The 16,945-nt window shown below is 46.4% G+C and overlaps 2 protein-coding genes across 2 annotated transcripts in view; one reads left to right on the forward strand and one right to left on the reverse strand.

Annotated features, from left to right (window-relative positions):
* LOC124014421 (cyclin-dependent kinase 17) overlaps window positions 1-4,644 on the forward strand; it is a 34,008-nt gene extending 29,364 nt beyond the window's left edge. The window contains exons 11-16 of the mRNA XM_046329368.1: window positions 1,808-1,905; window positions 2,135-2,240; window positions 2,461-2,503; window positions 2,690-2,780; window positions 2,877-2,954; window positions 3,082-4,644. Coding sequence (XP_046185324.1) covers window positions 1,808-1,905; window positions 2,135-2,240; window positions 2,461-2,503; window positions 2,690-2,780; window positions 2,877-2,954; window positions 3,082-3,119 — 454 coding nt within the window. The 3' untranslated portion in view covers window positions 3,120-4,644. The remainder of the gene's footprint in view (window positions 1-1,807; window positions 1,906-2,134; window positions 2,241-2,460; window positions 2,504-2,689; window positions 2,781-2,876; window positions 2,955-3,081) is intronic.
* Window positions 4,641-15,139, reverse strand: elk3 (ETS transcription factor ELK3). Its single transcript, XM_046329369.1, has 5 exons — window positions 14,823-15,139; window positions 11,986-12,194; window positions 7,546-8,319; window positions 6,521-6,643; window positions 4,641-5,541 (listed from the first exon to the last, which is right to left on the reverse strand). The coding sequence occupies exons 2-5, from the start codon at window positions 12,190-12,192 to the stop codon at window positions 5,446-5,448; spliced, it is 1,200 nt and encodes a 399-aa protein (XP_046185325.1). The 5' UTR covers window positions 12,193-12,194; window positions 14,823-15,139; the 3' UTR covers window positions 4,641-5,445.
* Window positions 15,140-16,945: the final 1,806 nt, after the last annotated feature.

Raw genomic sequence — 16,945 nt, forward strand, 5'->3', positions numbered from 1 at the left:
GGTAAGAACACTATACCTGACGTGCTGCTAGGCTCCTCCGAGTACTCCACACAGATTGACATGTGGTAAGAACACTACACCTACCCCTGACGTGCTGCTAGGCTCCTCCTCCGAGTACTCCACACAGATTGACATGTGGTAAGAACACTATACCTGACGTGCTGCTAGGCTCCTCCGAGTACTCCACACAGATTGACATGTGGTAAGAACACTACCTGACGTGCTGCTAGGCTCCTCCGAGTACTCCACACAGATTGACATGTGGTAAGAACACTACACCTGACGTGCTGCTAGGCTCCTCCGAGTACTCCACACAGATTGACATGTGGTAAGAACACTATACCTGACGTGCTGCTAGGCTCCTCCGAGTACTCCACACAGATTGACATGTGGTAAGAACACTATACCTGACGTGCTGCTAGGCTCCTCCGAGTACTCCACACAGATTGACATGTGGTAAGAACACTACACCTGACGTGCTGCTAGGCTCCTCCGAGTACTCCACACAGATTGACATGTGGTAAGAACACTACACCTGACGTGCTGCTAGGCTCCTCCGAGTACTCCACACAGATTGACATGTGGTAAGAACACTACACCTGACGTCCTGCTAGGCTCCTCCGAGTACTCCACACAGATTGACATGTGGTAAGAACACTACCCCTGACGTGCTGCTAGGCTCCTCCGAGTACTCCACACAGATTGACATGTGGTAAGAACACTACACCTGACGTCCTGCTAGGCTCCTCCGAGTACTCCACACAGATTGACATGTGGTAAGAACACTACACCTGACGTGCTGCTAGGCTCCTCCGAGTACTCCACACAGATTGACATGTGGTAAGAACACTACACCTGACGTGCTGCTAGGCTCCTCCGAGTACTCCACACAGATTGACATGTGGTAAGAACACTACCCCTGACGTCCTGCTAGGCTCCTCCGAGTACTCCACACAGATTGACATGTGGTAAGAACACTACACCTGACGTGCTGCTAGGCTCCTCCGAGTACTCCACACAGATTGACATGTGGTAAGAACACTACCCCTGACGTGCTGCTAGGCTCCTCCGAGTACTCCACACAGATTGACATGTGGTAAGAACACTACCCTGACGTCCTGCTAGGCTCCTCCGAGTACTCCACACAGATTGACATGTGGTAAGAACACTACCCCTGACGTGCTGCTAGGCTCCTCCGAGTACTCCACACAGATTGACATGTGGTAAGAACACTACACCTGACGTGCTGCTAGGCTCCTCCGAGTACTCCACACAGATTGACATGTGGTAAGAACACTATACCTGACGTGCTGCTAGGCTCCTCCGAGTACTCCACACAGATTGACATGTGGTAAGAACACTACACCTGACGTCCTGCTAGGCTCCTCCGAGTACTCCACACAGATTGACATGTGGTAAGAACACTACACCTGACGTCCTGCTAGGCTCCTCCGAGTACTCCACACAGATTGACATGTGGTAAGAACACTACATCCTAACAAGTTACGCCAAGGGTAAGCAAATACTACCCCGGAGGTCCGGAGTACTGCTGGTTTTCTCTTCTACCTGATAATTAGTCCCTTATTCGAGGGGAAGAATCAAATAAATAAAAAAGCAATGGAACTGGCTTCGAGGTCCAGATTTGAGGCCCTTTACACCCTAGGAACTACAACCACTTCATTCATGAATGAATTTTACACATATAAACTTTGAGTAAGAGCTATACATCCTAACCCCTTCATCCTACTCCCTAGCCTCTATTTTTGATGTGTGTATGTGTGTGTGATTTTCTCTCTCTGTTGTGTAGGGGTGTGGGGTGTATATTTTATGAGATGGCTGCAGGTCGGCCCCTGTTTCCTGGCTCCACCGTAGAGGACGAGCTCCACCTCATATTCAGACTGCTGGGTGAGGACAGAGTACAGCCTCATTTGGATGTTACAGCCTAACTAACCCACTGACCTAGCGCCACCTAGTGTCTGCTACAGGGACGAACACACTAACACACAACCATGGAACTCTCTAAATAAGCAGGAGAGGCCTCAGACATGCTGCTGCTGATGGGGACATTATTTGAGCGTCAACTAAACGTTGATAGAGCGTTATCTAACGACTGTCCTCTCTCTTATTTCTTCAGGCACGCCATCAGAGGACAGCTGGCCAGGGATCTCTGGCGTCGACGAGTTCAAATCCTACAACTTCCCCAAATACAAACCTCAGCCCTTCATCAACCACGCACCCAGGTAGCTTGTGTGCCCGCGCGCGTCCATGAGTGTGTGTGTGTGAGAGCGCACGTTTCTGTGTGGGTGTGTGAATGCGTATCCGTGAGTGTGTTTAGTCAGTGCAGGAGGCAGGAAATCCTGTGGAACTTTAGTGAAGCAACTGTTCACTTCCTTCCTCTGAAGTTCCCATCAGTCATCACCGACTGACAGTAAACCCTGTGATTCTCGCTCTCCTTTTCAGGTTGGACACAGAAGGCATTGAATTGGTGTTATCGTTTCTGAAAGTGAGTTTGTCCGTCTACATTTTCCACACACTGTGTAACCTACGCAGTTATACTCTGAACCACTGGCATGCAGTACTGATAAAATAACAACAGGGGGTGCAGTAGTCACTTCTGCCCTACTGATTCTGTTTTGTCGTTGCTGTACTGTCAGAGTGTTGGTTAACTGTTGGTCTCCCTCCTCTCCAGTACGAGTCCAAGAGGAGGATCTCAGCAGATGAAGCTATGAAGCAGGCCTACTTCAAGAGCCTGGGGGCACGGGTCCACACACTGCATGAGAGTGAGTCTCTAAACCTGGGGATGGTCTAGTCCTCTGAATTGGCTGGAGATACTCACACATAATTACAAATCTCTCTCCGCTCTCTCTCTCGCTCAGGTGTATCAATATTCACTCTGAAGGATATCCAACTGCAGAGAGACCCTGGCTATCGGAACTCCTCAAACCTAGAGTCAGGTGTGTATAAAACAAACACACACACCTCTTCTTACCTAGAGCTTTATAACTGTTATGACATACATGGAACACTCTCTCTCTCTCTCTCTCTCTCTCTCTTTTTTAAAAATTCACTCCATCTCTCCAGGCAACAGCAAGAACAGAAGACAGAGCATGCTCTTCTAGACTTTCTGCACCTGGGTGGAGCTCTTTCCTGTTGCTATAGTAACGGACTCTCGCTTGAGATGAGACTGAATGGAACAGAGCCCCCTCCTCCTTCTCGCATGAGCCCCTCACCCCTGGACCCCCTTCCCCCCCATAGAGCGAGTGAGTCTGGAGTTGATTGGGGAGGGAGAGATGAACTATGTTTATTTATTTGAAGATATGGAAAGGGGGGTGGGGGGGTATATTTTGCTGCTATACTACTACTGTCTGTATTTAACACGCAGTTTGTGTATATGATGATGTGAACTCAGACACCATGCACAACCGACCAGTCGCTAAGGTTACTATTGTTATTGCAAATGATGAATTATGGTTATGATTCCACTGATGATCTCGATGTTGTTTATCATAGCTGTTACCTTTGCTGTTTTGCATGTCGTTGTGTTCAGAGACTGAATGCCTTTTTAGCATTTTTTTCCTCAAGTACTTTCTCAAGCTTCCTCTGATGGTGGTGTTTGACTGAAACGAGACCAGACTGGTCCAAACTGGGAGAGAGAGGGACTGGACTGGGAGTGTCTGGTCCTCAACTGGAAATCTTTCCTCTGAACCGAAGCAATTCCCAGCCTCCCTCATTCTCCTTGACCTAGAACATTCCAGAACATTTCAGGGGCCAGACCGGGCTTTAGGAAGGGGTTGAGGTGGGGTCCAGTCATTGGGAGAGCACAACGACCCTCAGAGCCTCTTAGCCAACGAATGGGACCACAGCAGAAGGTAGAGTTTGACTCCCCAGGACATTTCCGGTCTCCCTCTCCGGTTGTCATGGCAACAGGGAAGCAATGATTTGGGAGGAGAGAAACACAGGAGCGCCGTGACCTCCCACAGGAACTCATCAGTCCCCCCCCCTTCTCTATTTCCCCTAGATGGTCTTGACCCCCCAGGATGGTCTTGACTTAAGTTCTTGTATGCAAGATCTTCATTTTCTCTTGCCTTTTGAAGGTCTACAATACTGGTTGTTTTTGTGCATCAATAACCTGTAAGCAGTTTCTAGTTTTTTTTTAAATGGCTCTCTACTCTGTAGCTGGCCATGGGAGTGGGGTTGTACCATGATGACTGGTGTTTAAAATGGCTGACTTGATTTGACAGTATTAAGAGATTTTTGTTTTCTGTGTTTGACCTCTCCTTGTGAATACAGTGTCAGTGTGGCATGTCAAGGGGCAGAAGCGTCGCCTCTGAAAGGAGAAAACATTTAGTTTCACAGTCTACATAGTCTGGACCTGGTTTCTTTTTTTTCAGCGTTTGTACACATTTTAAATAGACTTAACAAGCCGCGGTGTGTGTCTTCAGCTGACAGTGATCTATATTAATATTGTAATACTGTACTTTTTCAAGTTTAAAAATGATCTGAGCTTACCTGAGGGGGTGTGTGCCAGACATATGGAGCTCCTGCTGTGGTGTAAACTCAATCTCTCTGGAACACTGACAGTTGTCCTGTAATTATTTATTTCTCATAACCATCACAGTAAAATTAGTCTGTTTGATAAGTACACTTGTCCTTGTCTTTATTGTGGTTTTCTTGAATAGCATTCAATGCTTCATGTTTTATTTAAAACCGTATGTAAGACATTTTTACTGGACTCTGACAGCAACAACAAAAAAAGCAAATCATTGATAATACATTTGTATCAATTCCTTTATAAAAACAAAATAACCAAAAGCTGTTACAAATAAGCTTTTGTTCAATATTGAACTGGAATTTCGTCAAAAGAGTTTCAAAGCTTGAAAATAAAACATTTACATAACAGTCTTACATTTGAGAAGGCACAGCCGGTACAAGGTAATAATGCATATAAAGTGTAATACAATACCATAGAAAAACACTTAGCCAGAACAATACAACCAGGTTCACAGCCTCAAATGAACATATCAACCACTATACAATGATACAAACATTTCTAACCATACGACCAGGCATTTGATAAAGGGCTGAAAAGGTCCAATGCATGGGACAGCATTCTGGCATTGAGAAGTGGATAAATATGGGATAGAAAATGTTTAAGACGGATGAGATCCAAACTAAACAGAAGAAAGCCAACAAAGAAATATTTTCAACTAAAGCTAAAGAAAATGTATCTTCAAGTCAATGATATTGACGCAGTTGAAGGCTGATCCAGTAGGTTTGCAGCAGTGTCCTGATATTTACTGGCTTAACCTGATTTGGCCTCGAGTCCTGCTGTGTCGGGGTCCAGGATTTGAAATTGCGTGGACTGGGCATATTTGTTCTGGTCGGGCCTGATTTAAGCCTGTTTTGGTCCAGTCCAGTAGGGTATGGTACTGTCCTCCAGGATGATCAGGACTTGTGTGGGCTGTGGGAGAGCAGTAAGGGGGAGGAGGTGTCCAGGCTGGACAGGGGGACTGGGATGGGCCCATTCAGGAGGGTGGGGAACTACAGAGAGACAGACAAAGGACAAGACTGCTGAAATACCACACAATTATAATGCTTGATCAATAATGCCCCCATATTATACTGAGGTAAAGTACATTCATCTATATCCCTATTCTAGTGTTATACATGTGTACTACTACAAATAACTTTTTGAAAGAACTCCAGCCTTAACTCTGGAGAGGCTGACTGGGTTTAAGAATTCCCTAAAATGGTGGCCGAGGTATTTTAACGCCCATCCCTCCTGACGATGGGAGGAGAGGCACTTCCTGTTGTGAGAGGGCTGATGGGAGTGGGTGGGGCTCCTGACCACCCCGCCTCCCAAGCAGGAAGCTGCCCCCCCACTCCTCGTCTACACCAGAAAGGAAACATCTGTAGCTTATTTTGAAACCCATGCACACAGTGAATCACACACATACAAACTTAAGTATAATCACAGCGAACCGCTCACACACACAACTAAATAGGGACCGTTGTTGTTGAGAAAATGAGGCTGTTCGGGGGAAATCTTCTGTCTTAGCAAAGGTTGCAAAATTCAGGGAACTTTCCAAATAAAATCTGGTTTTCCAGAAGTCCTGGATGGAGGATTACGGATTTACTGCTTATTCCCTCCTGGTTCCGGGACCCTCCAACCGGGATTTCGGGAAACAAGGGATTTATATTGAACGTTCCCGGAATTTTGCAACCCCAGTTGTAGCTCAAACTTCTAACTCAGACTGTCAGAATTCACTATCCCCCCTTTGTTTACCAGTTAGAGTGGAGCCCTTTCCCTCTCAGCTCAGTATGAACAAGCATAAATACTATACTGTCCTCCCCCTTTCTGTCACCCATCCCACAACTTTCCCCTCCCTCACTCCTCAACTCGCTTACATCAGTCTTCACTCCATGTGGTGTCACTCTCTTTCTTTCCTTCCTTTCTCCTCTCTCTTTATTCTCTTTTAGAGTTTGTGTGTGTGTGTGTGTGTGTGTGTGTGTCTCTTACCTGGAACAGGGGTCCATGGCCCTGCAGGCGAGCGGGGCTCAGGGGTCCTACGGGACTCAGGCTGCTCCAGAAATGGATACTGGACAGCAGGGGACTGGGGGTGAGGATGAGACCTGAGGGAGTCTGGAGGGGGAGAACGGGAGCGAGATTTCAATTTGTTCAATGTTCTGTTGGTGTTTTTCTCAGTGATCTGTAAAATGAGCTAGCGGAGTATGAACACACAACACAGATGTACTTTCTCACTGTGGTTATTCAGTCCTGCTGTGCTGCCACTGTTTGTTTTAGTTAAACACCGGAACCAGGAGGGGAGAGAGCGCTTCATACCCTGCTTTGGGGGACAGATTGGGGGTGGGGGGGGTGAGTTCAAGGCTGACTTTGGGAACTCTAGGGGTCACAGAACTTGGAAAACTAGGTTCCAGCTGAGAAGTTACATATGACAATTTCTCTCCATCTTGCCTCCCTATTGCTGGGGGGGGGGGTTGTGTTTCGGTGGGTAAGGAATGATGTATGCTATTTTAACGTGTTGTTTTGTAGTGGCCCAATAAAGAGTTTTAGGTGGAGAGAATCGATCTCTCTATCCGTGGTATATTACAACAACTCTTACCTCACGCCGGCGATTCAAGAGCTTTAGAAACATATGGCTTCACTTACAGACCTCCCCACCCTCCTTCTCTCCTTCTCCCCTCCCTTCTTTTACCTCTCCTCCTTACTAGTCTCGCTCCCCACCCACTCCCTCTTTTCCGCTTACCTCTTTCACTCCTTCCCTCATTTCCTCTCAGTCTCTCCTCAATAACTCTTTCTTACCTCCCTCCCTCCCTCTACTCTCCCTACCCTGCCTGTTTCAGGGTAAGGACAGACGGTTCCAGAGAGACTCAGGGATAAGTCAAGATAAGTCATGTATTTTCCCCAAATGTTATTACACACATAAATCAGCACGCACACACAGAGGGTGAGGGTGGAGCGAGTGTATGCTCTTGTGTTCAGGGCTAACCTGGGAAAAGATTGTGAGTGAGGGTGGTACTGACCTGTGCAGTGAAGAAGGCTGGTGTTAGGGACCCTGAGGGCAGTGCAGGACTGTTGAGGGCGATAGAGCCGATGTCATTGGCTGTCAGGAGCAGGGAGGGTGCGGATATCTCCAGGCCTTTAGGCTTCCTGGTTTTTGGCGGGACGCTATTGGCTAAGCCCCTCTTCTCTGGCGTGGGTGTGGCCTGGCCACGATCTCTGTGACCAGATGATAGGTTAAGGGGTTGAGCGCTCTGCTCTGATTCGTCAGTCTCAGGGGCGGGGCTCCGTGCCCTCCAGAGTGTGTGTGTGGGGCTGTGTGATGGGGAGGAGGAGCAGGACGAGGAGTGGGCTAGCCTTGTGGAAGTTTTGGATGAATAGTAGCCCTCATTGGAGGAAGGGAGCGGGGATGACGGCAGAGACACCACCGGCAGTGCCCCGCCCTTATGGCTGCGGTTCTGAACAAAGCGAATCACCGTGCCACTGTCGTCATGGTGATCATGTCGAGGCTCCACCTTGATTGGTCGGAGTAAATCAGGGGGACGGAGGAGGTCCTGGGGATGCTGAAGGGAGCTGACGGTAAAGGAGGAGTAGAGGCCTGAGTGGAGGTACTCGTTCCTCCCTGGGGGGCCACCCCTCACCCCCTCCTCATCCCCCTCCCCCTCCGACAGGGCCCCACCAGCCTCATCACACACCCGCACCCCCATCTCCACCGCCGCGGGGTCCATCTTCAGGATCTCCGGGAAGGACACAAATTTGTACACAAACTTCTGGCCAATCACCTTCTTGATGATGTTCTGGAGGAGGAAGAGGGGAGGAGAAGTTGAAGCATCATATGTTATACAGTAATAACAGTGTAATGTTAACATACATGCTACGATATATGGAGGTTTGACCTGTAGAATTGGTACAGACATGTTCATGCTGTGTAGAGATATTTGGTATTTATTAGGATCCCCATTAGCTGCTGCAAATGCATCAGCTACTCTTCCTGGGGTCCACATGACATAATACATAGTACAGAACATTATTAGTCAAGGACTGAAATACATAGCCTACATCAGTATATACACACAATATCTAGGTCTAAAACATAATACAGTGCAAATCACAATACAATACACACACATATATATATATATAAAATGGCTGTCTTGTCACAGTCCCCTTTGTGCAGGTGTTACTCATCTGTTTTTTTAATGTGTCTATTGCTAGTTTGAGTTACCTGTGGTGGCAGAGAGTTCCATCTAGTCATGGCTCTATTTAATACTGTGCGTTTCCCAGCCTCTGTTCTGGACCTGGGGACTGTGAAGAGACCTCTGGTCGCATGTCTTGTGTTGTACTGAACTGTCTGCTTGAACAGACAGTTCAGTACCTTCAACAGATCAATACCTTGCATAAAGACCAATAGTGATGCAGTCAATCTCTCAATACATGCTGCCTTGTTTCTGGACCAACTACAATTGACCTATGTCCTCCTTTGTCGCTCATGACCACACAGCTGGGCAGTAGTCCAGATGCGACAAAACTAGGGCCCGTAGGACACGTTTGGTCGGCAGAGCAATACCCTATCATGGACAGACCTCTTCCCATTTTAGCAACCATTGAGTCTATGTTTTGACCACGACAGCTTGCTATCTAGGGTTACACACGGCAGTTTAGTCCCTTCAAATTGCTCAGCCAACCATCAGTCATTTGTGTCAATGCCAAGCATGTTGAGTGTCCATCAGTATAAGCATGCTGAAAGTCTGTTGTTATTTGGTTTTCTGTAAAATAACTTTATGTTTGATCAAATGTTTTTCCAAATGTTTGCTGAGCACTTGTAACAAGCGGATTGGTCAGCTGTTTGAACCATTAAAGGGTGCTCTGCTATTCTTGGGTAGCGCAATGACCTTTGCCTCCCTCATTGTCTGAGGGCACACGCTGTCTTCTAGGCTTAAATTGAAGATGTGGCAAATGAGTCACAATGTATTCCGCTACCAACCTCAGCAATTTACCATCCAGGTTGTCTCTACCGGTTGGTTTGTCCTTATTTATAGATAGCAACCATTTTTTTCACCCTTCCATACCCACTTTTTGGAACTCAAAACTACAGTTCTTGTCTTTCATTATTTGTCCATTATGCATGAATAGGAAGACTCAGCATTTGGTGTTTGCATGTCATACCTAAGCTTGCTAATCTTGTCAACAACAACAAATATGAAAAGTGGTTGGCAATATCAAAGGGTTTTGTGATGAACAAGCCATCTGCCTTAATGAAGGATGAAGCCGAGTTTGCTTTTTGCATCAAATTTCATTAACTTTAACTCCTGCGCTTTTTACTATCATTCTTCATACAATTCATCTTAGTTCCATACTATAGTTTCTTCATTTTGTTTAGTTACATGATTTCTCAACTCACTGTATGTTTGTGAAGGGTTTATACAATGTTGGTGTACCTTGTCATCCGTACCAGCAGGCGTGTGTTAGTGTAGTGCCAATGTAATCTATGGGAGTTGTACCTTGTCTTCCGTACCAGCAGGCGTGTGTTTGGTGTTTGCGTAGTGCCAATGTAATCTATGGGAGTTGTACCTTGTCATCCGTACCAGCAGGTGTGTGTTTGGTGTTTGCGTAGTGCCAATGTAATCTATGGGAGTTGTACCTTGTCATCCGTACCAGCAGGCGTGTGTTTGTGTAGTGCCAATGTAATCTATGGGAGTTGTACCTTGTCTTCCGTACCAGCAGGCGTGTGTTTGGTGTTTGCGTAGTGCCAATGTAATCTATGGGAGTTGTACCTTGTCATCCGTACCAGCAGGCGTGTGTTTGTGTAGTGCCAATGTAATCTATGGGAGTTGTACCTTGTCTTCCGTACCAGCAGGTGTGTGTTTGGTGTTAGTGTAGTGCCAATGTAATCTATGGGAGTTGTACCTTGTCTTATGTACCAGCAGGTGTGTGTTTGGTGTTAGTGTAGTGCCAATGTAATCTATGGGAGTTGTACCTTGTCACCCGTACCAGCAGGTGTGTGTTTGGTGTTAGTGTAGTGCCAATGTAATCTATGGGAGTTGTACCTTGTCATCCGTACCAGCAGGTGTGTGTCTGGTGTTAGTGTAGTGCCAATGTAATCTATGGGAGTTGTACCTTGTCATCTGTACCAGCAGGTGTGTGTTTGTGTTAGTGTAGTGCCAATGTAATCTATGGGAGTTGTACCTTGTCATCCGTACCAGCAGGTGTGTGTTTGGTGTTAGTGTAGTGCCAATGTAATCTATGGGAGTTGTACCTTGTCATCTGTACCAGCAGGTGTGTGTTTGGTGTTAGTGTAGTGCCAATGTAATCTATGGGAGTTGTACCTTGTCTTCCGTACCAGCAGGTGTGTGTTTGGTGTTAGTGTAGTGCCAATGTAATCTATGGGAGTTGTACCTTGTCATATGTACCAGCAGGTGTGTGTTTGGTGTTAGTGTAGTGCCAATGTAATCTATGGGAGTTGTACCTTGTCATCCGTACCAGCAGGTGTGTGTTTGGTGTTAGTGTAGTGCCAATGTAATCTATGGGAGTTGTACCTTGTCATCCGTACCAGCAGGTGTGTGTTTGGTGTTAGTGTAGTGCCAATGTAATCTATGGGAGTTGTACCTTGTCATCCGTACCAGCAGGTGTGTGTCTGGTGTTAGTGTAGTGCCAATGTAATCTATGGGAGTTGTACCTTGTCATAGTAGTAACAGCAGGTGTGTACCTTGTCATTAGTGTAGTGTATGTAATCTATGGGAGGTGTACCTTGTCATCCGTAGTAAGCAGGGAGGTGTTTGTCATAGTAGTGCCAATCATCTATGGGAGTTGTACCTTGTCATAGTAGTAGCAGGTGTGTGTTTTGTCATAGTAGTAATGTAATCTATGGGAGTGTACCTTGTCATAGTAGTAACGCCAGGGAGGTGTGTGTCATAGGTGTTAGGGAGGTGTACCTGTCAATAGTAATCTATGGGAGTTGTACCTTGTCATAGTAGTAACGCAGGGAGGTGTACCTTGTCATAGTAGTAACGCAGGGAGGTGTACCTTGTCATAGTAGTAACGCAGGGAGGTGTACCTTGTCATAGTAGTAACGCAGTCATAGGTAGGTGTACCTTGTCATAGTAGTAACGCAGGGAGGTGTACCTTGTCATAGTAGTAACGCAGGGAGGTGTACCTTGTCATAGTAGTAACGCAGGGAGGTGTACCTTGTCATAGTAGTAACGCAGGGAGGTGTACCTTGTCATAGTAGTAACGCAGGGAGGTGTACCTTGTCATAGTAGTAACGCAGGGAGGTGTACCTTGTCATAGTAGTAACGCAGGGAGGTGTACCTTGTCATAGTAGTAATGCAGGGAGGTGTACCTTGTCATAGTAGTAACGCAGGGAGGTGTACCTTGTCATAGTAGTAACGCAGGGCGGTGTACCTTGTCATAGTAGTAACGCAGGGAGGTGTACCTTGTCATAGTAGTAACGCAGGGAGGTGTACCTTGTCATAGTAGTAACGCAGGGCGCGGCTCAGCTTGTCATAGTTCATGTTGGTCTTGTTCTTCCTCAGGCCCCACAGCTTGGCCACCTCTTCCGACTTGAGCAGTTTAAACTCCCCGTCGTTAGACGTCCAGCAGATCAGGTGCTTGTGGCTCTGGTCCAATAACAGCTGCAGCAGGAACTGCCACAACGTGATGGCACTCTCCATGACTGGGGAGAGATAGGGGGGGGGGGGGAGAGGGGGGGGGCATCATTGTCAGTTGCACTGCATGTAAATCGACAAACACACAGATTCTAACCCTCAAGTACAACAAGTACAAAAGCCTCCCCCATGTCCCGCCCCCAACCAAGAAGGCGTTTCCTGCACCATAGAAATCCTACCCATAAAGACAGAAAACACACCAACAACACATTTAGATCATCACTACAGACACTGGAGTCACAGTATTATGCTACTCCTGGCATTGTGTGCCAGATCCGGTGCCAACCAATGTACTGTCTATAGACATATGTATGCCTATGGGGCCAAGTTCCAGCCAGCGACATCATACTTCTCATATTACAATATGTTGAAGTGGGGAATAAAAGCCATTACTGCATATGTAATGAGACACACCAGTGACTGTGTAAAACTTTCACTCACTGGAGCGCTTGGCTGGCTGCCTAAATGATAAGAAGACGGGTCAACACAGCAGCTCTTTGTGAATGAGGAGCTGCCTGGCAGCTTTAGTACATCAGACAAGTCAGAGAAGCTTGTCCACTCAAACTCTATGCCACTCCACTAACACGCATGCACACTCGGTCACTGGCACTAACTCACACGCTGTGCTTTGTGCCTGTGCGCTTCTTAGTAGTAATTATGTTTCATTATAGGTCAAAATAAAGAGTTCAAGTGTGTGTGCTTGTGTCAGAGTTCAGGGACTTGGTGCTGCCAACTATGGCCAGATGGGTGGAGCGAGGGATGTTTCTGTGGTGATGAGAGGATGTGGTCAGTGCCCCTCTGCGAAGACAGGCCTCAGCCCAACAACACTATTTACCTTGACTTCACTGTCTGTCTCTCTCACACTCTACACAGACAACTTTCTGTGCACCTCTCTCTCTCTCTCTCTCCATCTAACTCTCATACACACCCCAGACACAAGCTTGTCCGTTTAAAAACCCCGAACAGAGTATCCTGCTTTCCCTCCTCCTCCATCCCCCTCTCCACCAGTGGGAGAGAGACCATCTAGGAGAGGAAAAAGGTGAACACCCCCTCTGACTCTGTTTCCTGAGGAGGTCTCGTGTGTGTGCGTGTGCGTGTGTGTGTGTGTGCGTGCGTGCGATGGGAGACCATAAAGCTGTCTAAATGAGGACTTCCTCTCATTCTGCTACAGGGCGTCTTCCCAGGGACCAGTCCCAACTCAAAGGTAGGAATTCCTGTCACCGGGAACCATCGGAAACACAGGGACCTCACAGTTGGGACAAATGGACGGGTTTCCTCCTCGCCTCGCTCTGGTACGGCAACACAGACCACCCATTTCCTATTCCACAACAACATATGGAGAATGCATTGCATACATGTATGTACTCTGGGTCTCCCCCAGGACATGCTGTGGTATGATGTATTTAGTCTTTGATGTTCCATAGTGACAAGGGTTAACAAGCCAAGCTCAGGCACAAAGCAGCAGGGTCTGTTCATTTGGGGATATCCTTAGCAATCATAAGGAAACATGCAACTCTGCATTGCCTGATAAACACTGGACTGGTGCAACTAAAAATATGGTTACAATAGATTTACATATGTTTTATTGCAGCATTGAATATGTCCATGTTATTTATGTGTACTGTATGGGATGATAGGCCCACAGCCCAGTGTCTCTCCTCCTGGACAGGTAGGTACACACACACTACATGTAGCTTCTGGTAGGGATGATTTATTTTGTTGATGGGGAGTTTCTAGTATCTTATAATAGTGTTATGACACAGAGACAGAAATCTTACAGCTGGTCCTCTGGACAGGCTTCTCCAGTATCTAACAACGATACTACGCGCTCCTGTCGCTAGCACGTACTGTTCAGCCACCAGTGATATCATTAGACATCATAGGCTATATAATGCCTCTAGTCGCTGTATCGTACCAAACGCCGCATATAGACGCTCTAAAGTCTCAAAAAGGTGTGGGTTATCACGGGTGGACCGCCGGGCTCGGGTCTGTGCAGAATCATCGGTGTTGGAGAGCCTGGAACACTCAAACGGTTCTTTGTTTGCCCCATGACTCATTTTCAAGATGTTGTCTGCTGCCAGATTCAATCCGGAAGCGCATGGCAATTAGTCTGTTGAGTCCAGACAAACCAGAAAGTCTACTATAGTTTTTAAAGGGCCATGAGCATTTTCACACCAACAGCTACTTTGAGTTGCCAAATGCATCCCAAAAAACAAGAAATTGCGCGAGAAAAGCAGACTAGAGCACCATGACAGACCCGAGCGATTTGCATTTGACATCCAATGTGTGAATAACGGAGTAGCCCAATGTTAGCAAACATCAAAACGAAAACAAATGTAACTTTTTAATAGCGTACTTATATGCATAGAAGGAAACATATACTTTTTACGCAAATGTATACATGTGTTACAAGATAGCGTAACAAATCGGGGATATACTACCAGCATCTATCGACTGTTGTCCCCTAAATTTCAAGTTCATTGTGATGACCGAGTTATATCATATCTCCAAACTATATTTTCTGGTACAGCGTTTACTTCTAAGTCATCATCACTCAAACTCCACTCAAACTCAGTGACTATCCTAGTTAAATAAAGTGAATATTAATATCATAAGAGAAGCATGCCTCCACATACCCTGGTTTTAGACGTCTACCTTCCTCCCGTATATGTTTTTAAAGAGAATTCCGTATAATGCGCTGGTTTTCCATGCTGATGCCGTCTGGGCTGCGGCGCTCGAGAATGTAAGGGGATCCGGAGGTTTTTTCTCCTTCTTCAGAGCAGGAAGTCGGAGCGCGCAGACATAGAGCCGGCTCACTTCCTCTCGCGCATTATTCCCCAGGCTCTCGGCCGTCTGTGTAAACACGCTTTTCCTCCTCTCTGCGACCGCTTGCGCGCGCACACACAGTAATATTGTAATTCTGACTACTTGCGGGCCAACTGACGTCACCTTCTTGGCAAGCACCTGGAGGCGTTTGTGTTCCTTCCTCCTCACGCACATACAGTCTGAGTGCTCTCTGTGTGTGTGTGTGAAATACTCAGACTGTATGTGCGAAATCTCCTTGACATCTAATTATGGAAAGAAATTGGGCTAGTTGTTACATTCAATTTTTAAAAGTAGGCTATTCTTCAAATCAGCCGCACCACACACAGACAAACGTGTGTACACACTTTCATTCTCACAGGCTTCACTTCGGTCAAAACGGGAGAAGAGGAGCCCTTTAATCTTTCCACATGTTTCAGTCCAATATTCCATTCACAGCGCTTTAAAAGGGCATTTTCCCCGAAGTTCATGGTAAATGCTGGAGATGTCGGTTCAATCGGATATTACCATTAAATGTCAAGCGCACTATTCCGTGGATCTTACACGGATCGGATTGAATCCTGGCCTTAGTGGAATAAGGTGATGTGATTATGTTTGTGTGCATTAGTGTTGTTGTGTGTCAATTACAAAATGCAATAAGTAGGCTCATGTGTGCACGTTTGTGTGTGTGTGTATCCACTTTTCCGGTGCGCTGCATGTGTTTCCTCTCACTGACAGGAAACTGTGCCTCACAAAACACATGCAGTCACGTAGGTCAGTAGCCTACACACGGCCGGCGTTATGGGCGGGCCTTAGGGGCCTGGGACGCCCTACCGTAGTCTACCTCCTTGTACAAATACAATATTGAAATATGAATAATAATTTATTTGACCGAGACGCGCCCCGACAGAAAGTTGCATCAATCTCAGATAAAGCATCGGAGCAAGAGAAACAGCTCCCCATGTCATATTATTTCTGTCCAGACAGTATCAGAAACATGGGCTACATTTATGCCTCCTGTCGACAATGCTTCGGTTGACATTTGCATAAAGTAGAGGAGAACTAAACTTGTTATACCGCTCCTCTAGCAGGGTTCTCGCTGCTCACCTTCCCACAATCCCTTGCACATGTATCTGTGTCCTCGTCGAAAATGAATGGGGGCTGGACTGCCGAATTCGTTGCTGGTGAAAACCTTCAGACCGGAGGGGCGCTGTTTCGCTCGCTCGGATGCTTTCTCCAGTGAGAGAGTTTCAGCAGCGAGGAAGAGCCGAAGCCCGAATCATTTTCATGGTCATAATATGCAGACCTCAGCTTGTAGCCTGTCTTCCCTCCTTTGGGACGATGACTCCCATTTTTTGGGCGGAGACATGAGCATCTCAACATTATACACATATCTAGTTTCAGCCTCTTTTGAATTGGAAAGTTGGCGGATGCACAGTGCACTGTTTGGATGCTGGCTTCCACTAAAGTAAATATATGTTTTGCCTAAATTATTTAATTACTCTGTCTAAATAAAATCATTTAAAAAGATTCACCAGAGAGCATGACTTAGCCACAAAGCTTTTTAAATACCTGTGCGTGCCCCTACGCCTATTTGGGAAGCCTGCCATTTGGGCAGCGCGCATGGCAATAGGCCTAGCTGATTGAGTTGCGGCTGTCAGTGAAAAGCATCTAAAATATGTGAGAAGATAATGTGTGTTGAGTGTCATTTTAAATGTTGCAACAAGCAGAGGGGTGTGTTGTGAAGATATGGTATGTCTCTCTCCAGAATGCATGCACTCAGCTATCCAGAATGCGCTCAGTTGTCTTCTGCCAATTCTTGCAAATGCATTGTTTCATTGTGTGAATTGTTTGTCCTTCAATTGTTTATTTTGATCAATTTTCGCATTACATAGTATGTCGCCAGTAGGCCTCGTACATGTACCATTAATTCCTCATGATTTAGTTACATTAATGT

The sequence above is a fragment of the Oncorhynchus gorbuscha genome, linkage group LG25 (genome assembly GCF_021184085.1).
Source record: "Oncorhynchus gorbuscha isolate QuinsamMale2020 ecotype Even-year linkage group LG25, OgorEven_v1.0, whole genome shotgun sequence".
NCBI classification, from domain to species: domain Eukaryota; kingdom Metazoa; phylum Chordata; class Actinopteri; order Salmoniformes; family Salmonidae; genus Oncorhynchus; species Oncorhynchus gorbuscha.